This window comes from Emys orbicularis, chromosome 16 (genome assembly GCF_028017835.1).
Source record: "Emys orbicularis isolate rEmyOrb1 chromosome 16, rEmyOrb1.hap1, whole genome shotgun sequence".
Taxonomy (NCBI): domain Eukaryota; kingdom Metazoa; phylum Chordata; order Testudines; family Emydidae; genus Emys; species Emys orbicularis.
In genome coordinates, this window is record NC_088698.1 from 1,155,912 (window position 1) to 1,182,996 (window position 27,085).

Sequence of the window (27,085 nt, forward strand, 5' to 3'; positions counted from 1 at the left end):
AACTGGGAGGAACCAAACTAACTCTCCCACAAGACGTGCGATGGAACTCAGTAGTGGACTTTTTGAGCACTATATCAAGAACTGGCCTAATCTGATGACAGTTTGTGAACAAAATCGTGAAAAAACAGATGGCACTGTCACAGCCAAAGTTCTCAACATTGGGCTTAAGAGAAATGTTGAACACATGTTGAGTATCCTGAAGCCTATTTCTGTGGCCTTGAACAAAAGGCAGGGAAATAGCTGTTTTATTGCTGATGCTGTTGAAATTTGGAAGGAACTGGGTGAGATCTTAAAAAGAGAAATATGCAATGACAGAGTTAAATTACAAGCATTAAAAAAACGCACGGGACAAGTACTATCTCCAGCTCATTTTCTTGCAAATATTCTCAATACTCAGTACCAGGGTCAAACTTTAACTGCTGAAGAACACACGTTGGCTATGACATGGACATCCAGCAATGCCATAATGCCAACTATAATAAACTTCAGAGCTAAGGGTGAACCATTCAAGAAATATATGTTTGCTGATGATGTTTTAAAGAAAGTCATACCAATGAACTGGTGGAAGTCACTTAAGCACTTGGATTCAGAGACTGTTGAAGTGATAATCTCACTTTTAACAGTAGTAGCTTCTTCTGCCGGTGTAGAAAGAATATTTTCTTCCTTTGGACTAATTCATTCCAAATTGAGAAATCGTTTGGGACTTGAAAAAGCAGGAAAGCTTGTTTTTCTTTTCCAGATTATGAACAAACAGGAAAATGACGGTGAAGACGACTCAGTTAGCTGCTGAAGCCAATGTTTTAAGTTTCTCATGTTGACCTGGCTGACATAGTCGATTTAATTTTTGTTTAAAAAAAAAATTTTCATATGCTTGTTTTGTTAAAATATTATATGTTTGCTGTTGAAGAAAAAAAAACAGAATACATAACTGTGACATTCCCCTCTGGTGTTGTCTGGACCAGTGATCTGCTAGGCTTCTCCAATCCTTGACTCTGGGAGCCAGCCTTACCCTGTTCTGCTGTGAGAACCTCACTCCTGGGTTGTTCACGCACAGCCTCTGGCATGTAAGCTGCTCCCAGCTACTTGCAGGTGAATGAGACTAGCCAGTATCTCCGGTCCCAGACACAACCATAGGAACCTCCGTCTTGCAGTGCCCAGTTATGCCTGCTGGACGCTGCAAGCTTATATAAGTTTGTCAATTTAACAAAGAAATTGATATATACCAGGCTTGTTATCTCAAGGGGAGTCTCTGACACACTGCAAACCAAATGCAGTGCTTCAGGTAGAATAAACAAACAGATTTATTAACTATAAAGGTAGATTTAAGTGATTATAATTCAAAGCATAACAAGTCAGATTTGGTCAAATGAAATAAAAGCAAAACGCATTCTAAGCTGATCTTAACACTTTCAATGTCCTTAAAAACATAGATGCTTCTCACCACAGGCTGGCTGGTTACTTTTCAGTCAGGCTCTCCCCTTTGATCAGCATTGCTTGGTGGTAGTGGTGTCTGTAGATGTAGGTGGGAGAGAGAGAGAGCATGGCAAACGTCTCTCCCTTTTATCATGTCCTTTCTTTCCCCTTGGCTTTGCCCCCCCCTTCAGAGTCAGGTGAGCATTACCTCATCGCAGTCCCAAACTGCCCAAAGGAAGGGGGTGACTCCCTCAAGGGTCTAACAGATTATTTTGTTGCTGCCTAAGCCAGTGTCCATTGTTCCTGTGAGGCTGGGCTGGGTTTGTCCCATCCATGCCCTGACGAGGTGTGAACTGCCTCTCTGTTCTTGGAGAGTTTTTGCATGGTCTTGCTTTAAGCCATGAGGATACATTTTCAGCCTCATAACTATATACATGAAATTATAACCTTACTATAACATTACTGTAACAATTACTATAACATCACTATAACAACCATGCTCAGTGCATTATAAGCCTTCCGAAGACACCCAACATGACAAACTTTGCATTGGATACCACACAATCATTTTAAAAAGATGAACCTGGGGGTGTAGGGTGTTCCCCCGAGGTACAGAGCATCACAATAACATTGTTGTTTTAGTTAAATAAAACAATTTAAATGTCTGTCTGGTGACAGTCTCCTCCTAATACAGCATGGCAAGAAAATCCTCCAAATATTAATGATTAACCTGTTGAATTGGAGATAGTTCATCTTCCAATGACTTCATAAATATCTGCTTCAATTACCTTTGGTAAATGAAACAACCAAACAATCATTCATTTTCTGATATAGCTGTAAAACTAATCCGAAAAATTTTCAAAATAAATCACTTTAAAAATGTATAGTGTGTACCTTCTAAAACTGAAACCTACATCTATCTCTGAGTTGTGAAGAACATGTATTAAGGTTATAACAACCAACAGGAATGCACTTTTATGTAGAAATCCACGATTAAATCGAGTCTTCCTGACAAGTGATTTAAATCAATTTGATTTAAATCAAATCCACCCTAATTGCAGATCACTCATTCTGAATTTAAATGCTTTCAGTGCTTTTCCAATCCCACTTACCCATCCTCAGCTACATGCCCTGCGTGGAAATGTAACAAAGAGAAGATTTTCAAAAGAGGTCAGGACCAGATTTTTAAGAGGTCAGCACCAAAAGCTGGGGCCAGATTTTCAAAATTGCTCAGCTGCCAGCACCTCCCACTGTGACATTCACGGGCAGATTTTCAGATCAATGTACACTGAACTGTGACAGATTTGAGACCTGGGAAGTGTAAAGAGTTCAAACAGTGATGCTGAAATGTGCCAGATGGGCATGGACTTTTGGGACAATAAGCTGTTGAGTTTCCTGGGAATCCATGGGGAATGGTTAGTGCAAATTCCACAACCGCATTTATGCAAAAACTCAGCCTTTTGAAGCTACAACCTGAGGAGAGAGCCATTGACTGGTGACTACCTGTTCTTAGAGATCAAAGGCCTGAGCTGTATAAATAAACTGCTGAATTGTCCAGGTGGGTCTGGTTCCTGATCTAAAACCTGACAAACATGTAACCAAAGGGGCAAACTCAGCCTAGGGTTTGAAAGACTGACATAAACCAGAGCCCTGTATTGGAGCTGGGGGTGACCTCTGATAAGCTTTTAGAATGCATGTAGGTTCTTTTATTGTTTTTTATATGTTTTCTCTGTAATGCTTTTGCCCTAAGAATAAATGCAGTTTGCTTTGTGAAAGCTGGTTGGTGACTGGTGAGCACTGTTATGGTCCCTAAAGAACGAGTAAACCACAGGTGCTGGACCCCAGTCAGACCTGCTGGAAAAACCACAGTGAGGTGCAGAGGGACTGCAAGCCCAAACCCCCATCTGAAGGGAGAGAGTGGCAGGTCTCTCCCCAAGGAGAGGTGATGACTGGGAAGCCTAAAACCTAAAGTGGGTGCCCTCGAAAAAGACCAGGGGTGGGTAGGTGGGTGAGGGACAAAGGTGCAGTTAACCCAGAAAACTGTGACACCAACATGCTGAGCTCTTTTGAAAAATCTGACCTCTATGGCTCCCCATTTTCCATGGTTAGTTATTGGTTATGGGAGCACAGCATCTCGCTGAATGATGCCAAGTGATGGAGAGGCACCACAATTTGTACATTTCTCTTAAAAGGCTGGGTACAATATAATGGGAATGGTTCCCATACTGGGGTAGGAGGAGTGTGGGTTTGTGTCAGACAGAGCTAGTGGAATACAGTCTCCACCATCTTTATTTAACTCATTGGCAGGTTTTCAGGCAGCTCCTCTAGATGCATGCAGGCACAGAGTTTACAGCAGCTAGATCAGGGGTTCTCAAACTTCATTGTACTGTGTCACGGAGTATGGGGGACTCAGAGCCCTGCACCCCCGGCTTCCTGCAATTCACCATGACTCTCAGCCAGCCAGTAAAGCAGAAGGTTTATTTAGACGACAGGAATACAATCCAAGACAGATCTTGCAGGCACAGACAACAGGACCCCCCTCAGTTGGGTCCATCTTGGGGTCTCAGGGCACCCCAGCCCCTTGGGAGGTCAGAGCCCCGTCTGCCTCCCAGCCATATCACCAGCCAGCTCCTGAAAAAACTCTCCCTTCAGCGACCCCTCCCACAGCCCTTTGTTCAGTTTCCCAGGCAAAGGTGTCACCTGGCCTCTAACCCCTTTCTGGGTTCTCATGTTACATGCTCAGGTATTCTCCGTCGGTCAGTCTCCCATCCCCCAATGCAGACCATCCTAGCCACACTCCCCTGTCAGCATTCAAAGACCACAGTAAGAACAGTTCCAGTTCGTCACATCTCTCCCCCCTTTGAGACCGAACTGAGCGGGGTCACTTTAGCCAGTGACCCGGGGAAGTTCGAACCTACCCCCGTTCCCGTGGATGCCCCAGCATCCCTCCCATTCCTTGGTGAGAATTACACCAGGCCCCTCCAGTTTCACGCCCCCCCTTAGGTCGGGGTGCTCGATGGCACTCGTAGTTCGCATGTGGGAAGGTTTATGCGGCCTGTGCCCTTTTCCCACCCCAATACCCCTGGGGTTCCAACTGGGCTGGGGTCTTCTCCCAGCGTTCCAGTCTGGAGGTCTGTGATTCGGGCTCTCTTGGTTCAGAGCCCCCCTTTGAACCTTGGCCACCCTCTGGAAAGGCTCCTCTATGCTGGGTAAGGGTCCTAAAGCCGTTTTCCCCTTGTCCCAGGCCTTCCTCCCCCTCTGACAGGGGTCACAGGATCGGCAGTACTGCCGGACAGTAACAAAGACCCCAGGCCAGTAAAAGCTCCGTAGAAGCCTCTGCTGGGTACGCCAGGTTCCCTGGTGCCCTGAGAGGGGAATGTTATGGGCCCGGTACAGCAGCTGGCGGCGATACTTCTGGGGTACCACCAGCTGCCTCCTGAACCCCCCTGACTCCATTTTCCCTGGGGGAGCCCATTCTCGGTACAGGAACCCTTTCTCCCACAGGAACCTTTTCCGGCCACCTCTCCCCATGGTCTGTACCGCACTGAGGTCGGCCAGGTCCCTTATCTTCCGCAAGGAGGGATCTTTCTGCAACTCGGCCTGGAACTCAGCAGCTGGGACAGGGATGGCCACCTGCTTTCCCTCGCCGGCTGGGTCTGAAGCCGCAGCCTCCCTGAGCCATGTCCCTGGGTGTTCCCTCCCCACCAGGTTAGGGTCCTGCGCCTCAGGCAAGGCACCCTCCCCAAGGCCAGGGCGCAGTGCCCCTCGCCGGCTCTGGATACGGGTCATGACCAGGGCACCCTGGGGGTTGCTTGGCCAGTCCTCCAGGTCCCCCCCCATCAACACCTCAGTGGGCAAATACGGGTGTACCCCCACGTCCTTGGGGCCCTCCTTGGCCCCCCACTTCAGGTGTACCCTCGCCACAGGCACCTTGAATGGGGTCCCACCCACCTCCGTCAGGGTCAGGTAGGTGTTGGGCACCACCCGATCTGGGGCTACCACCTCGGGCCGGGCCAGCGTCACCTCTGCGCCCGTATCCCAGTATCCATTGACCTTCCTCCCATCCACCTCCAGGGGAACAAGGTACTCTCTCCGGAGGGACAGCCCCGCGCCCACCGTATAAACCAAAAACCCTGAGTCTGGAGCATCCAGCCCCCCAGAGGAACTGGCCTGGAGCTCTCCTCCCTCCTTAGCTGGTGGTACGCTGCCAGCCCCCCTGGCCGGGGAATGCTGCCCCTCGTCCAGCTGGGTCTCTACCCAGTCAACCCTCTGTGGGTTGGGTCCGCTCAGTCTGTCCCTGAGCCTGGGGCACTGGGCCCGTATGTGGCCTCTCTGGCCACAGTGATAGCAGCCCATGTCCCGTGGGTCCCCTCGAGCGGGTCGGATGGACCTGACGCTGGATGTTCCCCTTTGGTGGGGGTTCTCCCTATTTCCCCACTGGGAGGTCCCATGGTGACTCTCGCTCTGCGTTGTGGTGGGACTGTTCCTTTGGGACTCTTCCCTGTTATCCCCTGCCCGACTGTTCACAAACTCGTCGGCCAGCTGGCCTGCGTGCTGCGGGTTCTCTGGCTTTTGGTCCATCAACCATCGCCTCAGGTCGGATGGCCACTGCTCATACACGTGCTCCAGTACGAATAGGTCAAGCAGGTCCTCTTTAGTTTGGGCCCCAGCTGTCCACTTGCGGGCATACCCCTGTGCCCGGTTGGCTAGTTGTAGGTATGTGACCTCATGGGTTTTACGCTGACTCCGGAACCTTTTCCGGTACATCTCAGGGGTCAGCCCAAACTCGCGAAGCAGGGCCTTTATGAACAGTTCGTGGTCCCCTGTCTCCGCCCCTTTCAGTCGGCTGTACACCTCCCTGGCTGTGGAGTCCAGTGAGGGGATGAGAAACTGGAGCCTGTCTGCAGGGTCAACCTGGAGCAGCTCGCAGGTATTCTCAAAGGCCGCCAGGAAGGTATCCATGTCCTCCCCCTCCTTACGCTGGGCCAGGAAGCACTTATCAAAGCTCTTTGCAGTCTTGGGTCCCCCCTTGCTCACCGCAGCCGGGGCCCCACTGCTCCTCAGCCTGGCCAGTTCCAGCTCATGCTGACGCTGGTCCCGCTCATGCTGACGTTGTTTCTCCTTCTCTTCCTGCTCATGCTGACGTTGGTTCTCCTCATGCTGACGTTGTCTCTCCTTCTCTTCCCGCTCCTGCTTCAGTTCTTGCTGCCTTAACTCGAGCTCTTTCAGTCTCAGCTCCCTGTCATATTCCAGTCGCATCGGCTCCCGGGACGGGGAGCTCCGCCGGGACGATCCCCTGCTGGCCGCCGGGGTCAGGGCGCCCTCAGTATTCGCTGGGCTTCCCCCAACCCCTCCCCAAGGCATAGGTAGGTAGGGTCTCGGGATGTCCTCGGCAGCAGTCTGACCCCCCCCCCAGCCATGTCAGGCCCCGGGGCCCACGCTGCATCCGCCGGGCGGCTTCCCTCAGGGACAGGGCTTGGTTCATCCAAGCGATCCTTCTCCTCCAGCTGGGCAATTAGCTGTTATTTGGTGGACCTCCCAATGCGCAGCCCCCTCTGCCTGCACAGCTCCACCAGGTTGCTCTTAAGACGTTTAGCATACATCCTCCTGCTGGCCACTCGCCGGCCTGTGCTCTCCGCTTTTCACCGTTCCAGGGGGACCCCTAGTGTGCCAGCCCTTCTTCAGGTCACCACCTCTCTGCCAGGGTTGAGCTGCAGACTCCCCCGCCCCGGGACCACTCGCTGCGATCCCCCGGGGGACCCTGTTACTGCAAAAGACCTTCTCACTGGTCACACACTCCCAGGGGTTAATCACTCCCTGAACCGTCTCTCTCTGACTCTTCAGCCCACCTGGTCCCCGTCGATCCCCCTTCGTTTTACTGCTCCCCAGTCACTTACTGCAGGAAGCGCCGTCCACGGGGTGCAGTAGATCCCACCTCTGCCACCAGTTGTCACGGAGTATGGGGGACTCAGGGCCCTGCACCCCCCGGCTTCCTGCGATTCACCATGACTCTCAGCCAGCCAGTAAAGCAGAAGGTTTATTTAGACGACAGGAATACAATCCAAGACAGGTCTTGCAGGCACAGACAACAGGACCCCCCTCAGTTGGGTCCATCTTGGGGTCTCAGGGCACCCCAGCCCCTTGGGAGGTCAGAGCCCCGTCTGCCTCCCAGCCATATCACCAGCCAGCTCCTGAAAAAACTCTCCCTTCAGCGACCCCTCCCACAGCCCTTTGTTCAGTTTCCCGGGCAAAGGTGTCACCTGGCCTCTAACCCCTTCCTGGGTTCTCATGTTACATGCTCAGGTATTCTCCGTCGGTCAGTCTCCCATCCCCCAATGCAGACCATCCTAGCCACACTCCCGTCAGCATTCAAAGACCACAGTAAGAACAGTCCCAGTTCGTCACATACTGCAATGCCCGTGACAACAAAAATTACTACATGACCCCAGGAGGGAGGACCAAAGCCTGAGCCAACCTGAGCCCTGCCACCCCGTGTGGCGGGAGGGGGCCAAAGCCAAAGGGCTTCAGCCCCAGTCAGGGGGCCTGTAACCTGAGCCCTGCCATACAGAGCTGAAACTCTTGGGCTTCGGGCTTCGGCTTTCATAGAATATCAGGGTTGGAAGGGACCTCAAGAGGTCATCTAGTCCAACCCCCTGCTCAAAGCAGGACCAATTCCCAACTAAATCATCCCAGCCAGGGCTTTGTCAAGCCGGGCCTTAAAAACCTCCAAGGAAGGAGACTCCACCACCTCCCTAGGTAACGCATTCCAGTGCTTCACCACCCTCCTAGTGAAATAGTGTTTCCTAATATCCAACCTGGACCTCCCCCACTGCAACTTGAGACCATTGCTCCTTGTTCTGTCATCTGCCACCACTGAGAACAGCCGAACTCCATCCTCTTTGGAACCTCCCTTCAGGTAGTTGAAGGCTGCTATCAAATCCCCCCTCATTCTTCTCTTCTGGAGACTAAACAATCCCAGTTCCCTCAGCCTCTCCTCATAAGTCATGTGCTCCAGACCCCTAATCATTTTTGTTGCCCTCCGCTGGACTCTTTCCAATTTTTCCACATCCTTCTTGTAGTGTGGGGCCCAAAATTGAACACAGTATTCCAGATGAGGCCTCACCAATGTCGAATAAAGGGGAACGATCACGTTCCTCGATCTGCTGGCAATGCCCCTACTTATACAGCCCAAAATGCCGTTAGCCTTCTTGGCAACAAGAGCACACTGTTGACTCATATCCAGCTTCTCGTCCACTGTGACCCCTAGGTCCTTTTCTGCAGAACTGCTACCTAGCCATTCGGTCCCTAGTCTGTAGCAGTGCATGGGATTCTTCCGTCCTAAGTGCAGGACTCTGCACTTATCCTTGTTGAACCTCATCAGGTTTTTTTTGGCCCAATCCTCTAATTTGTCTAGGTCCCTCTGTATCCGATCCCTACCCTCTAGTGTATCTACCACGCCTCCTAGTTTAGTGTCATCTGCAAACTTGCTGAGAGTGCAGTCCACACCATCCTCCAGATCATTAATAAAGATATTAAACAAAACCGGCCCCAGGACCGACCCTTGGGGCACTCCGCTTGAAACCGGCTGCCAACTAGACATGGAGCCATTGATCACTACCCGTTGAGCCCGACGATCTAGCCAGCTTTCTATCCACCTTACAGTCCATTCATCCAGCCCATATTTCTTTAACTTGGCGGCAAGAATACTGTGGGAGACTGTGTCAAAAGCTTTGCTAAAGTCAAGGAATAACACATCCACTGCTTTCCCCTCATCCACAGAGCCAGTTATCTCATCATAGAAGGCAATTAGGTTAGTCAGGCACGACTTCCCTTTGGTGAATCCATGCTGACTGTTCCTGATCACTTTCCTCTCCTCTAAGTGTTTCATAATTGATTCCTTGAGGACCTGTTCCATGATTTTTCCAGGGACTGAGGTGAGGCTGACTGGCCTGTAGTTCCCCGGATCCTCCTTCTTCCCTTTTTTAAAGATGGGCACTACATTAGCCTTTTTCCAGTCATCCGGGACCTCCCCCGATCGCCATGAGTTTTCAAAAATAATGGCTAATGGCTCTGCAATCTCATCCGCCAACTCCTTTAGCACCCTCGGATGCAGCGCATCCGGCCCCATGGACTTGTGCACATCCAGTTTTTCTAAATAGTCCCGAACCACTTCTTTCTCCACATAGGGCTGGTCACCTTCTCCCCATATTGTGCTGCCCAGTGCAGCAGTCTGGGAGCTGACCTTGTTTGTGAAGACAGAGGCAAAAAAATCATTGAGTACATTAGCTTTTTCCACATCCTCGGTCACTAGGTTGCCTCCCACATTCAGTAAGGGGCCCACACTTTCCTTGACTTTCTTCTTGTTGCTAACATACCTGAAGAAACCTTTCTTGTTACTCTTAACATCTCTTGCTAGCTGCAACTCCAAGTGTGATTTGGCCTTCCTGATTTCGTTCCTGCATGCCTGAGCAATAGTTTTATACTCCTCCCTGGTCATTTGTCCAATCTTCCACTTCTTGTAAGCTTCTTTCTTGCGTTTAAGTTCAGCAAGGATTTCACTGTTTAGCCAAGCTGGTCGCCTGCCATATTTACTATTCTTTCTACACATCGGGATGTTTTTTTCCTGCAACCGCAATAAGGATTCTTTAAAATACAGCCAGCTCTCCTGGACCCCTTTGCCCTTCATGTTATTCTCCCAGGGGATCCTGCCCATCTGTTCCCTGAGGGAGTCAAAGTCTGCTTTTCTGAAGTCCAGGGTCCGTATTCTGCTGCTCTCCTTTCTTCCTTGTGTCAGGATCCTGAACTCGACCATCTCATGGTCACTGCCTCCCAGGTTCCCATCCACTTTTGCTTCCCCTACTAATTCTTCCCTGTTTGTGAGCAGCAGGTCAAGAAAAGCTCTGCCCCTAGTTGGTTCCTCCAGGACTTGCACCAGGAAATTGTCCCCTACACTTTCCAAAAACTTCCTGGATTGTCTGTGCACCGCTGTATTGCTCTCCCAGCAGATATCAGGGTGATTAAAGTCTCCCATGAGAACCAGGGCCTGCGATCTAGCAACTTCTGCTAGTTGCCAGAAGAAAGCCTCATCCACCTCATCCCCCTGGTCTGGTGGTCTATAGCAGACTCCAACCACGACATCACCCTTGTTGCTCACACTTCTCAACTTTATCCAGAGACTCTCAGGTTTTTCTGCAGTTTCATATCGGAGCTCTGAGCAGTCATACTCCTCTCTTACATACAACGCAACTCCCCCACCTTTTCTGCCCTGCCTGTCCTTCCTGAACAGTTTATATCCATCCATGACAGTACTCCAGTCATGTGAGTTATCCCACCAAGTCTCTGTTATTCCAATCGCATCATAGTTCCCTGATTGTGCCAGGACTTCCAGTTCTCCCTGCTTGTTTCCCAGGCTTCTTGCATTTGTGTATAGGCACTTAAGATAACTCATCGATCGTCCCTCTTTCTCAGCATGAGACAGGAGTCCTCCCCTCTTGCGCTCTCCTGCTTGTGCTTCCTCCCAGGATCCCATTTCCCCACTTACCTCAGGGCTTTGGCCCTGGGTAGTGCGACTTGGGCACCAGCAAGTATAAAATGGGGTCACGACCCACAGTGGTGTCCCAATTCACAGTTTGAGAACCGCAAAGCTAAATAATGTATTTCTTCTATTTCCTCTTCCCGACTCTTTCAGTGGGAAGGTCTGAAGGTCCAAGTTTGGACACTGCCAAATACAGGGCATATATGGGAGGCCTTTCACCTTGGCAAGGCAGGAACCAAGTCCTACACTCTCCAGTCCTTATAGATATTAGGGTTTTAGGCCTCCATTTCCTACACATAATCCCTTTAATTTCCTAACCTACTAATATGTAGCTCACCAGGTTCACAACGTAATCCCTGGAACATACCCTAGTAATCAGATTTGTGTGATATTCTCTGAGCTGAGATCTCCCATGGCAAGTGACCCTCTAGACTGGCTCAAACTTACTCCATCATTTGCAGACACATTTGTTATTCTACAAATCCCACTAATACCATGTAATACAGGTAGATAGGGCCTAATCCAAAATCCACCAATCGTTGGGACTCTTTTCATTGACTTCAATGGGCTTTGGCTCAGGCATCTAGAGAGGTACACACACAGAATAAAACTTCAGATAGATGTGTCAGAGAGATAAGAGGCAGAAATTCACATTTTGATTTGACATGAGGCTTCATAACTTTGAAAAGGTCATTATTGGTACACATTGGAGTCTCTCTTGTTTTAGGCCTTTGGAAGCGGAACAACTATTCCAGAATAAAGTCACTTTTATTTCGGAATCCAGTAACCATACAGGGAGTTATTCCAGAATAGCTACAGTGGAATAATTATTCCATTATAGCTATGTTGGCCAATAGCCCTGTGTAGACAAGCCCTTGTATTTGGACTGTAGACTCTTTGGGGCAGGGACTGTTGCTTCTTAGGTGTTTGTATAGCAACTAGCACAGTGGGTCCCTGCTCTATGTTTGAGGCTTCTAAATGCTACCAGAATACAAATAATAACAATAATGTTTGTGACATGGTTAGGTCTGAGCTGTACAAGACACTAATGTGGAGAGAGTCTCTCCCAGAAGATCTCATGATCTAGAAGACAGACATGGGAGAAGTAAGGACACGCTGGGAAATCCAAAGAAGAGAACACTTTTTAAAAACACCACCACCATCACGCCTTTATACTGCACTTTTCATTTGTAGATCTAAAAGCACTTAACAAAAGAAGTGATCATCATTATCCCCATTTCAAAAATGAGAAAGCTGAGGCACAGGGAGTTGAAATGACTTAGAATAGAATCATAGAATATCAGGGTTGAAAGGGACCTCAGGAGGTCATCTAGTCCAACCCCCTGCTCAAAGCAGGACCAATTCCCAACTAAATCATCCCAGCCAGGGCTTTGTCAAGCCTGACCTTAAAAACCTCTAAGGAAGGAGATTCCACCACCTCCTTAGGTAACCCATTCCAGTGCTTCACCACCCTCCTAGTGAAAAAGTTTTTCCTAATATCCAACCTAAACCACCCCCACTGCAACTTGAGACCATTACTCCTTCTTCTGTCTTCTGGTACCACTGAGAACAGTCTAGATCCATCCTCTTTGGAACCCCCTTTCAGGTAGTTGAAAGCAGCTATCAAATCCCCCCTCATTCTTCTCTTCTGCAGACTAAACAATCCCAGTTCCCTCAGCCTCTCCTCATAAGTCATGTGCTCCAGCCCCCTAATCATTTTTGTTGCCCTCTGCTGTACTCTTTCCAATTTTTCCACATCCTTCTTGTAGTGTGGGGCCCAAAACTGGACATAGCAGGGCTGCCCAGAGGATTCAGGGGGCCTGGGGCAAAGCAATTTTGGGGGCCCCTTCCATAAAAAAAAGTTGCAATACTATAGAATACTATATTCTCGTGGGAGACCCTGTGGGGCCTGGAGCAAATTGCCCCACTTGCCCCCCCTGTGGGCGGCCCTGGGACACAGTACTCCAGATGAGGCCTCACCAATGTCGAATAGAGGGGAATGATCACGTCTCTCGATCTGCTGGCAATGCCCCTACTTATACAGCCCAAAATACCGTTAGCCTTCTTGGCAACAAGGGCACACTGTTGACTCATATCCAGCTTCTTGTCCACTGTAACCCCTAGGTCCTTTTCTGCAGAACTGCTGCCTAGCCACTCGGTCCCTAGTCTATACCAGTGCATGGGATTCTTCCGTCCTAAGTGCAGGACTCTGCACTTGTCCTTGTTGAACCTCAGATTACCCAGCAATCCAATGGCAGAGCTGGGCATCGAACAGCAAGTTTCCTGAATCCCAGTTGAGTGCTCTAGCCACAGTAATGAGATGGAGAAGAAAATTATGTTATTTACCCAAGGAATTAAGGTTTTTCAAATTCTAAAGAAACGGGAGGTCAGTGGAAGAAGTAGAGACTTTAACGAGAACCAGGCCAAAATCTATTCTCAGTTTTGATCATGCAGTCCCACTGGCATTGGGCTCAGGAGAGGTAATTTAATGCCAGAAAAGGTACATGAGACAATTCTGATATGATAGCATTTTAATGTTCACTTTGCACTGATGGAAATGATGCCACAAGGTTCAGGGTAATGGAGACTCAGATCCCACGGATTTAAAAAAAAGCATTTTTCAATCTGTTTACAGAAGAGGGTGAAGACAATCCAGAAAAGCTAGATTATTTGGCTAAAAAGAATTAGCTCCCTGAGATGATCTCCTCCTCCTCCTCTCAGATTGTGCACTCAGAACAAAAACCTGATACAACTTACAAGTCAACGTTAGGTCACTGTACTACTGGGGACAATTTTAAAACACTGGTCCACACATAGACCCAATGGACAAGAAGAACCAGGATGGGTCTATGGAGAAGTCACATTCAGAGACCATAAATTACAGCTATGTAACCTAGTTTCCCATCATTCTGCCTTCCTTCCTACATTGCCAGTGTGAAATCCTAGGAGTTGTACCACTGATTTCAATGAGGCAAGACTAGAGACATTATTATGATGTTCAAAACAAGAGTTTTAGCACCACCAGCAGCTGTACAGTTTTTCATCCATAGATCTTAAAGCTCTTTACAAGGGTAGGTGGGTGTCATTAGCCTCATTTTGCAGATGGGGAGAATGAGATACAGAGAGAGGATGTGGCTTGCCCAGTGAGTCAGTGCAATGTTGGGAAAAAAGCTTTAGGTCTACTGACTTCTAGCACCCTGCTCATGCCACTACAGCACTGCTGCCATACCTCAGAATACTGCTAAGCGAGAACAGGTTAAAGCTGGAATTCATAGAAAATGTCTCTCTTTTCAGAGGAGACAATAAAGGCAAAGCCCACTCCCCACAGTAACTGCTGGTGACTTGGAGCCATTTCCTTACCTTGGTACTACTCTCTTCTTCGTCACAATCTAACCCTTGATGAGAGATCTCAGTAGGGCCATTCTCCTGGATCAGGCTGCTTCCCAAAGTCCTCATCCTCTTGCTCTCAGTTGTCACTCTTACTTTCAGGATATGAAACCCAGTGGATATGGACCCAACTTTCAGGTTGACAGGGTCTCCATCAAACAACAAGTTATCTGGGCTGCTGTCTTCCTTAAAGCCAGGGGGCTGGTAATCATCAGGAGTTACTGCACAGGGAAGAGTGTCCTCAGTTGATAGACTAAATTCTAAACCACTTTAATCTGCAATAATGGACAAATCCAGAACCTAGCCCAAGTAATTAGGCGGGTCTCTGGATAGATTCAATTGGGGTGTGAAGTGCAAAGGAAACATCCTCCCCAGGACATCAAAGCTTCTGCAGCCCAATGGTAGGAGAAGCCTCCACAAGTCTTTCTGCAGCCCCCTTTTGCCCAGATATACTTGGGTAACCCCACTATCTTCATATTCTCCCCTCACTTTACATCATCTAGCCCAGCAATGAGGTTGTAGAGGTGCAATTGGGTAGCATCTGCTCTACAGAATCTTTATTATTAGTGAAGATACACAAGAAAGAAAGAGACCAGTTTAATCTCAGATTGAAGTTTGTGGGGCTGGCACGAGGAGGAAAAAAAATCTTTTTATGTGTAAACTTGCAATGGGTTGGTGGTCTAGTGGAAACCTCCTGCTTTGTATGCAAATTAAAATCCTGGCTAATCTCTTACAGAAGTAATAAAAATTCTGTCCTATGATCTATTATGCAAGATGTCAGACTAGATTATCGGAACGGTCCTTTCTGGCTTCAAAGTCTATTAACAGAGCACATTTGATCTGGAGTCACTGAGAGATAATAAACTTGGGACTCTGTGATGCCATTTATACACTCACTTTCTGGATAAATACCAACCTAGCCAAGTATGTTTGCTCCTCATACTGAGGTAAAGGGAAAGGATATGTCCCTTTTCCATTGCCCAGCTGTATTTCTTAAAAGTTTGTGATTATTTCCTTAAAAAGCATGTGTCACATCTTTATGCACTGAATGGCACTATTCTATTTTGCATGCTGTCTCATCACAGCAGCTTTCTGGGTCCAGATTTCATCTTTCTATTCTTTGTTCCCCTTTACAGTGGCATGTGTTGCTCATGGAAATTAACAGGAGGGGAAATCAGCTTGACAGGGCAGACCGTTCTCCACTTACCATCATTGTAGTAGAAGAGTTTCATGGTGAGGGTAATGTCATTGGGAAGGGGCCCGAGGTTCTGCATTAAGAGGTACAGCTTGCGAATCAGCAGGATGCTGCCTTTCTTAATCTCTTCACTGCTCACCCCCTTTGCAAAGCTCATTTTGGTGCTGGAGCCAAAACAAAAGAGCAACTGAATCATTAATGTCCAAATCCCAATTAAAAATATTCAGCTCCCACTGGTTTGTCTTGCACTATAGTAACAGAGCTTCAGTGCTTTTATGTAGTCCTAGCATGAATAGGGAAGTGACACAGACTTTCGAAAGTGGGAGATGGCATGAAGGAACACAATAGTCCAGAGTTAAGAATCGTGTAATTGACAAGTGAACAGATATTGTAATGGGGCAATAAACTTCATTATACAAGTGTCGTGATTCACTTGTTTGTACATGACTAAGTTTGGCACAAACAGCCACAATACAAGTGCCTTTCACCTACTTGACTAGCTTCTAAATAATTTTCCTCTAAGGAATGGGGGGAATTGGGTGAGAATCACATGTACAGCAAACTCAAAGAGGTTATGTTCAAGTTCATCCTGTTCTAATTGAAGTGTGTTGAATGCCCTAACTTCAGTCCTAACATGACATGCTAGTCCAGAGATAAAATTTTCAAGAGTGCCTAAGAGACACAGGACCCTAACTCCATTGACTCTCAATGAGACTTGGACTCCTACGTGTAGTTTATTCACAGAACAGGACATTTTAATGCAGCCTGTAACCTGTTTAGAAAGTCTTTGCAAGCATACAGTCTTGCTACCAAAAGTTACCAAAAGTTGAGATGATTTAAGAAAAGGCTTTTTTCTGGAAAGATAAAAAGAGGTAGCCCTAAGTATGTCTAGTGAGTAGAGTTTAGTGTCTGTAGGCGAATCTTGAAGCTTACAAAAAAATATTGGTAAGGCAATAAATTGACTTATATGGAAGACCAAAACTACTTTTGGTAAAAAATTTGGATGATGCCTTAGAGTAAATCTGTCCTTATGAAACAAAGTATACAGAGAATCAGCCATCAAATCTTGAATTTTGGTTACCCTGCCAGCCAAGGTGATGACTACCAAACACAAAGTTTTAACAGAGAAGTGATAATGGGAGCTGTGCGAACAGCGAACCGCGGCCACTGCGAGCTGCGGGAAGTCGTGCCTGCGGACGGTCAACATAAACAAAATGTCTTGCGGTCCACCAGCGGATTACCCTGATGGGCCACGTGCCAACGGTTGCCGACCCCTGTCTTAGTGACTGCAGCAGTCATTCACCATACTGCAGTGTCAGACATCCAGTGAGGCCTGCAGAGCTGTCTTGGCCACCAACTGGCCTTCTGTAGCCACTGCCTTCAGTTCATCTATGGTCTCCTGAGGAGGTTTTTCAGACAGATGTAAAACCTTTCCCCTGAAGAAAATTGTTTTAGCTAATAAGGCTTGATTATCAGCTATGCAAGTCTGCAAACTAGCAGATGAGTAAACTTTTCTCCCCAGAAGATCCATCTGCTTGGGCTCCTTGTTCTTGGGTTTAAGTTTAGGGGGCCCAGGCAGCTTAGAGCTTTCCTAAGTTATCATTACAACCAAAGACCCAGGGCCTGTGTGTGTAACAAAGTAGTCAAACCCCTCAAAAAAGTACAAATGATCTGCCCTCTTAGATGGCCAACTCGAGAATGTCTTTCATTAATAGGCATGGTCCAACAACCCTGGGACACTGGGTGCAGCATGTCAAGAAGTTATGAGACCTCTCCTGGACATTCTCCAGGGGACTCTCTAAAGTACCCACCATTCTTTTAAGGAGGTCCTCAAAGGCCCTGACATTGCGTATTGTGGACATATCAGACAGAGTCATGGTCTTGTCAGATGGCCAAGGAATAGGCTGGTCCTCATATTCCTTCATGAGGACATCCTCACCAATTTGCAGGAGCTTCTGATGAGAGGAATGAGACTCCCTAAAAGAATCACTAAGGGAAAAGGGCAATTTTACTCTGGATCTTGATGAATCTATTGAAATCCTGGGTGCGGATGGGCTTCTGAAGGCCTCTCCCTCAGCCTAAAGGGAGGAGTCAATAAACCAAGGGTTCAAGTAAAGGCAGGGGATAACAAATGATTAAACAGGAATGGGAGTGAAGGTCACAGGGTCAAAAGCAGGAAGCCAGAGGGGAACGCTGAGCAGAGAACCCCAGACAGAGCCCACTGCTCCTCGAAGGTGTCCAGGGTGCCAGTGGACGCGGCCCAGAGGAACTCTGCGCGGATATGTGTGCAAAGAAGCAGAAAAACCCCACAGTCACAGAATACTTCCACGTCCAGCATCCTCCTCCTGGTATGGTGGATGGCCAGCTTGGCCAGCACCAGGAGGAAGTTGACCAGGAGGTCTTGCGACTTCATGGGGCCATGGATAGGGTGTGCAGACATCAGAAGGTGCTGGGGAAAGTGCAGCCAGAACCTGAGGAGAAGGTTCTGGAGGAGCTGGAAAAGGGGCTGCAGGCTGGTGTATTCGAGATAGATGTGCACCAAGATTTCCATCCTGCCACAGAAGGGGCAAGTGGTCAGGAAGGGGGCTGTACCACACCAAATACACGCCTGTGCAATGGTTCCATGAAGGAGCCACCAACTAATATTCCCGGCGGGCCGTGGAACCAAGGTGGAATACAGACTGACCCACCAGGGCTCCTCACCCCCCACAGATGGTAGGAGGCCCTGCCACTTGGTGTCGGGGCAGGAGACAAGGGTGAGGAAATTAAAAGTATAAAGCACGAGCATGTACAGCTGTGTCCTAGGCATGGTTCAGAAACACAGAGGGGGCGGCCGGAGGGGCTAGCAGGGGCAGGCACTTGATGACAAGGCCCGGAGGGCCAGGGGCAGGTAGGGAGCATCCCTAGGTTGGATCTTGAAACAGATGAATAAGCAGTAGATGGAAGAGGCTGAGGTCTCCACAGAGACCAAGAGGGCCAGGTTTGCAAACCACATGGGAAGGGCATATGGTAGCACAAATGTGGAAACCAGGGAACGAGACCTTTCTGAAGCACTCCTTCCAAGGCCATTCACATGTTGCTAGGGGAGGTGGAGATCTCCTAGAAGGGCTCCTGATGCCAGGCAAAGATGAGGATGAAAATGTATAAAATTCCTTTCACAGAGGAGCTGATTCCTGAGGTGTAGAAACAGGAAGAGCCTCACATCTGACAGCATGAGAGGTAGTCACCAACACCACAGAGGTTGGACACGGAAAAAATTTCATCTTCGGAACGTTTGGCTGTGGTACCAAAAGAGTCCTGGGTACTGGAGATAAAGGAGAGAAATCTAGCAATGGGGACTCCTGTTCCAAAGTGATCGTAGGTGATGTCAAAGCAACCTTAGTGGATGAAGAAGGCAGCGCCCATGACTCCAAGATATATGGTACTGATGCCCACAGTACCGAGATAATATTGTCAGTCACCGAAGGTATAGGATGTAGTATCGTAGCTAAGGAACATGATTCTCCCAGTCTTTGAAGACTCACAATAACAATGTGGTTTCAAAGGAGCCATTTTAGACAAGTCCTCTTCTTTGTTAGTACTAGGGATGGCAATCTGTGCTGAGCCCTGTCTGGAGATCTTTGTTCTTTCCTGCCTCTCGCAGCAGGAACTACTGATTGACCTGAGGACGACTGACAAGAAGACTCAGAGAGCTTGATAGCAGCATGAAGTCTTCTGAGGACAAAAGATCTATCTCCCAGAGAGATGTCTCTTATAGCTGAAGCACTCATTGAAACTGGTTTCAAAGCCAGAAGAGACTGTTCCCAAGGGGGTACCTCAGAGTCAGACACACTCCACACAGATCTTTCCGTTAAAAATAATTTTAAACAGGCATCATGACTCCTCTGTATGTGCTTAGAAAAAGAGTTATAAATGGCACACTAGCTAGGGATATGAGACTCCCCTAAACACTTTCTAGATGCATCATTGGCAAGCACAACAGTCTTGCAGGCAGGGCAGATTTTAAAGCTCAGAGACCTGTTCTCCACCATCAGAACTATTCCTTGGTACTAAGGCAAGACTCATAGAAAGCAAAATTGCTTTAATTTGTGTTTGCTTGTTTTAGCAGCAAGCTTAACTAAAACTTACCAAGAAAATACACTAACTCCAAGCTAACTAACTATACCTCTAAAGTACTAAAAGGCTAAGAGGAAGCAGGAGGACACTATGGGCTGTGACTTGCTACCATGGGCAGTGAGAAAGAACTGAGTAGCTGTTGGGGCTGCCCCTCCTTTTTCACCCTGATGTAGGGGGCATATGAGGCACATGTACAGCCCCAACAGGCACGGCCAGCTAAAAGATTCCAGGCTCACGCACACAGGACACATACACCTACAGTGAGAGCCGAACAAATGTTTGAAGAAGAACAATCCTTATGGTGTCGATATTATGCTGCACCCAAGGGTGGTCATTGGCAGCCAGAGATTGAACGTGGGACCACTGAATTTCAAAGCATGAGACTATTGCCTGAAGTACAACATCCTGCTCTGTTAGCCCAGGCTGTAGCAGGCTCATCGAATTCTATGTATGGCCCAGCCACCACCAGAGAGGGGCAGAGCGCTACACAGAGTGGGGGTAGGATACATCAATCTTGTCCTTAATTCAGCTCTGCTATATCAAGGTGTTACAGCACATGTACTGTGATATGTAAGCTCATCAATGCAGGAGTTCAGATCCTGCAGGATGCTGAGTGCCCTTAATTTCCACTGAGTTCAATGGCAGATGAAGCCATTCAGCACCTCATGGTATTGGAGGGGTGCATGATACAATCACAAGGGACAGTTTTTGCTTTAAAAACGTTTTGATGAAGCAAATTTCTCACTGTGTATTTTTCAGAAATAAAACAAAGCCATTACCTGACGATGTCCATCTGGGGACCGTCCTTTGTATACTTGAATTTGAACTGATACAGCTCAGTCACCCTCTAGACATTCAGAAAGGGAGCAGAAAAAAAACAAGTCTTTCAGTAACATGTTCCCAAAGAAAGCTCAACAGATTGTGCAGGAAACTCTCTGGTGTCCATGCTTCCTCATTCCTATGCCTGTCTAGCAGGATCAAATTACTGACTAGGCTCCATTTTGATCTCAAAAATCATCTGCAGATTTTTGTCAAACTTTCTTAAAAGAATCAAATGCAAATTCACTTCTGGGCTGAGAAGAAACATGAGAAACTCCAACTCAAAAGGAAGCTGGGGGAGAAAAATCAGGAGCCACTTAAAACAGGAGGCCATAATGCAAATGGCATGTTAACTAGAGCTTACACTAGTGATGTTATGGTTAGGGCTGGTCGAAAATTTTGTATCCGAATGGTTTTTCGATGGAAAATTGGGTTTTTGACTAAATAATTTTTTTTTTCTTTTTGCAAAAACTGTCTTCTTTCTGCAGATTTTTTTTTGTCAAAAAAAAAAAAAATTAGCCTGAAAACAGAAAAATGTCGATTCTGAAATGGTGCCGCAGGGTCTCATGGAAGTTGTAGTTCAGGTGCCTCTTGCTCCCATTTTCTTCTAGGACCAGGCTCCCCAGCCAGACTACATCTGCATGATGCACCTTGGCCATGCAACTGTCATTGCCAAGAGGGACCTGTGATGCACCCTGGACACACCCTTCCCTTGCCAAGAGGGGACCTATGGTGCATCATGGGAGATGCAGTCCTACCAGGGAACTTATAGAGGTGAATGGGAGCGTGAGGTGTCGGAACTACAACTCCTATGGGACAGCGGCAGCATATCAGAATGAAAATATTTCAGTTTTCGATATTTTGCTGAAAACTCAAAATTTTCTGAGGAAAATAAGAAACCATAAACAGCTCTGACTATAACACATTTAAAGAGCATTTCAGTAAGGTTTTGGAGGGGAATAATAATCCCGGCCTTGGTAGCCAAGTATATGGAGTAAATTCTTGCTCTTCTTCCATGAGCAGCATTGGGGGGCAGTGGAACAGTAGTGGATGAGCAGAGGTTCTGTCTTTATAGGACAGATGAAGACATAATGGCTCACGGGGCAATATAGAGCAGGGTGATATTCGCCACTGTACAAAAGGACCACCACGTGCTCTATGCACCACCTACATCCCAGGGCTGAAGTGGTGAGTAGGCCTTGCAGTGGACCTCTCTGATCAGACTGAAAGTCACCCTTTAACAGTGCTGCTGACAGCTGGTGCATAAAGGAACAGTGTGCATTATCCCCAGCTCCTGCTTCTGGTCTTCAGCAGAGGGGAGCAAGGTCCTACCTATGCCCCTGAGCTACCCAACAAGCATCACCAGGTGCAACAGACAGGCCAACAGCCTAGTGTTCAACAGGGGCACTTGATCACCACTCTGCCTGGCATCTGAGTTGGTCTGCTGGGGTGAAGGAATAAGAGAAAGAGGTAGCTTATGTCTCCTCGCTCAACCATGCATACCTGTCAAATCAAGGCAGAATTTAATCCTATGAGCCCATTCTGAATATAGTACAACTCACCCCTACAATTTATTTCCCCCCTAAGTAGAGCTCGACTCCTTCTTACCTGTGGCTCCTTGGGATTGGTGTAAATCTGTTTTAAGAAAGTATAGTGAATGCCTCTTTCTCTCTGGTAAAATGTAGCAGTGAGAAGTAATCAAACAACTGAATCTCTATCATGCTCTAAGAACACGGGGTATGTCTAGACTGCAATCATGAGTTGTGATTAGGGTGACCACCCGTCCCTTCACTTAAGGGATGTCTCTTGACCATTTTAAACATTAAATTGATGCTTATGATAATTGCATTGTATACTGGAGGGCAGCAGAAATGTACACTTGATATGCTAAGGTAAATCGTGTTTCCCTAAAATGTCCCTTAAAATAAAGCACTGTCCCTTATTTTTCATGTGGCTTTCCCTTATTTCCATCCAACAAAGGTGGTCACCCTAGTTGTGACTGCAGCTTGAGCTACCTAGCTTTAATCTTGCTAGTTTGGGTATGGAAACAGTGAAGCTGCTGATTTGGGGCTGGCTTGTATAGCCCATGCCAATGCTTGCAATGACGCAGCTTTACTGCTCCAGGAGCAAGCTCTCCATAAAAGATCAAACCATAGGACCATCTATATATAACAGCCTTCCTCTGGCAGCAGACAATACCTGTTGCTGCAGAGTAAGGTGGAAAAAACATATGAAATTTTGAAGGGCTCAGGAGAGATCCCATCCAGACCCTCACCAGCGATCAATGAATGCCCTCATGCATGAGGATTAGTTACCCAGATCTTCACTATGGTGTCTAGAATACCTACAAGTGCTTTACAAAGGTATGCGTCAGAGGCTGGCCGTGCACAATCTCTGCAATACCAAGGGTCCCAATGGCAACTTGCCAGAAATCTGAGAGCTAAAGGGTTTGTCCCATCAGTGGCAACAAGAAGGCAACTGAAGAGGGTGCTCATAGAGAAGGGAAGGGAAGGAGGCAGTTGCCCATTTCTGTTTGGGGCATAGGCAGAAGGAAGCAGCGATGTGAAGCACATGGCAGTACTTGTAGTCAGTATCCTAGACCTGGGCTCTGACTACACTACAGACTTGTGCTGGCACAGCTACATCAGCCAGGGCTGTAAAGAAGCCTCTACAGTAGATGCAGATATACCAGCAAAGCTGTGCTTTTACTGGTATAGCTTGCTTTGCTTGTGGGGGGTGGTTTTACTCTAGTTAGAGCCACACTAGAAGCACTTTGCCAGTATTATATACTGGTATTCCTATACCAGTAAACCGTTCCTAGTGTGGACATGGCCTTAGTAATTTAAGGATGAATATTGTCCACAACTGATGGAGGCAAAATCTGCATCCAGCAAATGTTCCCATGCAACCTAAGAAATTAGCATTTATCTTGTGAAGAGAGAGGTTATTGCTCTAAACTGAGGCTAACCCCATTGCCATGAGCTCTTTAACGCTCCCTAAGTACAGACAGAGATGGGCAGAAGGAACCTTGGTTTAACACCGTGGGGGAAGGAAAACACCTTGCTTTCATTTAACGGATGACTTACTGCCAGGACAGCCATATGTAACTGGAAGAGAAAATGAGAGCCTAGTCAAAATCTAAGTGCCAAGAGTAATTAAGGAATAAATACATTCAATATTTTTGCGGATACAGACTAACAGGGCTGCTACTCTGAAACCATTCAATGGTTTGCGAGTCAGGGTTTTTCAGACAGTGCTAATTCAGATGCACTTGGGTGCAACATCAGTGACACCCTGTGGCCAGTTTTATTAACTACATGAGGGGTCGGCAGCCTTCAACACGCAGCCCATCAGGGTAATCCCCTGGCGGGCCGCGAGACATTTTCTTTACGTTGACTGTCTGTGGGCACAGCCCCCCGCAGCTCCCAGTGGCCGCGGTTTGCCATTCCCAGCCAACGGGAGTTGCAGGAAGGGAGGAGGGATAGCTCAGTGGTTTGAGCATTGGCCTGCTAAACCCAGGGTTGTGAGTTCAATCCTTGAGAGGGCCATTTAGGGATCTGGGGCAAAAATCTGTCTGGGGATTGGTCCTGCTTTGAAGTAGGGGGTTGGACTAGATGACATTCTGAGGTCCCTTCCAACCCTGATATTCCATTCTATGAAGCAGCAGCCCGCAGCTCCCATTGGCCAGGAATGGGGGCCACATAAACAAAACATCTCACGGCCCACCAGTGGATTACCGTGATGGGCCACATGCCAAAAGTTGCCAACCCTGATCAACAATCACATTTTTCTAGGGATCTATAAATAAGGCCCTACCAAATTAATGGCCATGAAAAATGCATCACAGACCATGAAATCTGGTCTTTTGTGTGCTTTTACCCTATACTAGATCGATTTCATGGGGGAGACCAGCATTTCTCAAATTGGGGGTACTGACCCAAAAGGGGGGGGTCACAAGGTTATTTGGGGGGGGGGGACATGGTATTGCCATCCTTACTTCTATGCTGCCTTCATAGCTGGGAGGCCAGAGAGTGGTGGCTGCTGACTGAGGGCCCAGCTCTGCAGGCAGCAGCGTCCAGGCCATCCTTACTTCTGTGCTGCTGCTGGCAGTAGCTCTGCCTTCAGAGCTGGACTCCCGGCCAGCAGCCACTGCTCTCCAATTGCCCAGCTCTGAAGGCAGCACTGCCGCCTGCAGCACTAAGCTTAGCAGTACAGCACCCCCCCCACACACAATAACCTTGCGACCCCCCACACACACACAACTCCTTTTTGGGTCAGGACCCCTACAATTACAACACCCAGCAATTTCAGATTTAAATAGCTGAAATCATGAAATTTACTATTTTAAAAATCCTATGACCGTGAAATTGACCAATATGGACCGTGAATTTGGTAGGGCCCTAGCTATAAAATATCTGTATATCCAGTCTTGCCTCACAGTGCTCTCGCTTAACACATTACTTCTATTTAAAGCTACTTGATACTGGCACCCTTCTATATTCAAGTCCAATATAAGATCCCCTTTTTTATTATGAATCTCACTGTTTTTACCCCACCTGCAATTAGCTACAAGGTTTCAGTCTTTGATCTCTGATATGGACCTCATCACAGACACCTACACCTCGTTCACCTATGGACTGCACTATAGCAAGGAACTGTACTTGAGAGTAGCTTTGTAAACCACTTGAAAGCTTTGGCTAGAGAAAACATTAATTCACTTGCCTACCGAAACAAAGGAACTGCCTCAATAGATCAAACCAGTGATCCACCTGGCCCAGTACCCTCTCCCTGACACTGACTAGCACCAGATGCTTCAAAGGAATGTGCAAAAAATCTGGGAGTGGATAATTATGGAATAACTGCTCACAGGAGTTTTTTCCTAATCCCTGTCAGTTAGAAGTTGATTTATGCTCTGAAGTATGAGGGTTTGAATCTCTTGTAAATGGTGGAGACCATTACCTATTTAAAGCTGACTGTTTGAATTGTCGGTAAGCAAGTATTTGAGTTCAGAACATTTCACATCATTTCATCTACAACAACAGTAGAATTGACATAGACAAGCGTCAGTCTGATCAGCAGTGCAGATATTGACAAGAATCCATCTGATTTAGGCAAGAGTCATTCTGCTATAGATGAGAGTTAGTCTGATAAACAATGCTGATACACAGAGAGCAATCAGCCCTTTGTATTTACAGGTCAGATTTTTCCTCAGATTGAGTAAGTGAGGGCTGGGATTACTTAAAAATGTGCATTTATTCTGAAACCGGGTACTCAAGCCTTGTATTTGACAGAATACAAGAAGAAAAGAAAATCTAAACTCAGGGCAGGTCTACACTTAAAACGTTGCATCGGCACAGCTGCGCGCCGCTGTAGCGTTTAAGTCAAGACGCTCTTAGGTCTTCCGTTGGCAGAGCTAATCCACCTCCCTGAGAGACAGTAGCTATATCGACAGGAGAAGCTTTTCTGTCAACATAGCGCTGTCTACACGGGGTGGCGGGTGGTTGGTTATTATAACTATGTCGCTCAGGAGTGTGGATTTTTCACACCCCTGAGCGATGTAGTTATACCGATATAAGTCTGTAGTGTAGACCTGGCCTCTGTATGGAAAACAGAGATGACAGTAAAATGAAGAAAACGGAAAAGAGAGGAAAGAAAGGCAAGGAGACGGGAAAAAAAGGGGTGAAGGAAAGAGGGAGCAGAGAAGAATATGGCAAAAGAACAAAGGCAGGGAGAGAGATTTGCTTTGACTGACAGAATCTGCATCCATCCATTAAAGGATGTGAATGTAGAACAGAGAATGCAGGGGAGAACCTTGCAGACTGCAAATAAATGTGGAAACTATTCACAACAAGCCGGTCTAGACACTAATAATGGTTACTACGCTACGCTACCTAAAGGAGTAAGAGTCAATATCACAAACACACAGAGCAGCTTTCCTTCCTTCCCTGCGGCACAGATCTCTATTGTGTACTTGTTCGGTATGTGCAGTTTCCACTGGGATCAGTGGCGAATATATAGCAGAGATGGAATGCGCATGGAAAATTGGAGCAGAGTTTTGCCCATTGTTTGTGAAGAAGGATTATATTACCAAAATATGAAAGAAAAACTTACATAGTTCTTTTCCAAAGCATCAAAACAGCCCTGAATCCTGCCAGGAAATAAATGTTAGTAACTAGTCATGACAGTCTAGGAGCAGGAAATCCTCACTGATTAGATGGAGTTTAGAGTGCACATTTACAAGCATTAAGCAGTACAGAGCTGACAACATTTTTAGCTTTTAAAGCCCTCTTCAGGTTACTCAACAATTAAGGATCTCTTCTCCCCTCCATATGTGTGCACAGTTTATACACTAAGGCTCTGGTCCTGTGAACACTTATTACCAGGCATCCTGGGACTACTCAAAACAGTAAACACTAGACTGGGTAGTAATGGCCAGATCTTTTGACCCATTCTGTCCCCTTTGTGCTGATGGATCCAGCCAGCTGGGTGTTCCTTTGGCATAGCTGCGAGGAAGGCAGCATGGTTGGAGTGCTGCTGCAATCATAGAATCAGAGAATATCAGGGTTGGAAGGGACCTCAGGCGGTCATCTAGTCCAACCCCCTGCTCAAAGACGGACCAA

The 27,085-nt window shown here is 47.3% G+C and overlaps 1 protein-coding gene across 1 annotated transcript in view; it reads right to left on the reverse strand.

Moving 5' to 3' along the window:
* Positions 1-27,085, reverse strand: part of HORMAD2 (HORMA domain containing 2) — a 54,724-nt gene that overhangs the window by 21,753 nt on the left and 5,886 nt on the right. The window contains exons 4-9 of the mRNA XM_065417950.1: positions 26,577-26,613; positions 23,552-23,572; positions 22,074-22,100; positions 20,426-20,493; positions 15,543-15,694; positions 14,309-14,556 (exon numbers count right to left, since the gene is read on the reverse strand). Coding sequence (XP_065274022.1) covers positions 14,309-14,556; positions 15,543-15,694; positions 20,426-20,493; positions 22,074-22,100; positions 23,552-23,572; positions 26,577-26,613 — 553 coding nt within the window. The remainder of the gene's footprint in view (positions 1-14,308; positions 14,557-15,542; positions 15,695-20,425; positions 20,494-22,073; positions 22,101-23,551; positions 23,573-26,576; positions 26,614-27,085) is intronic.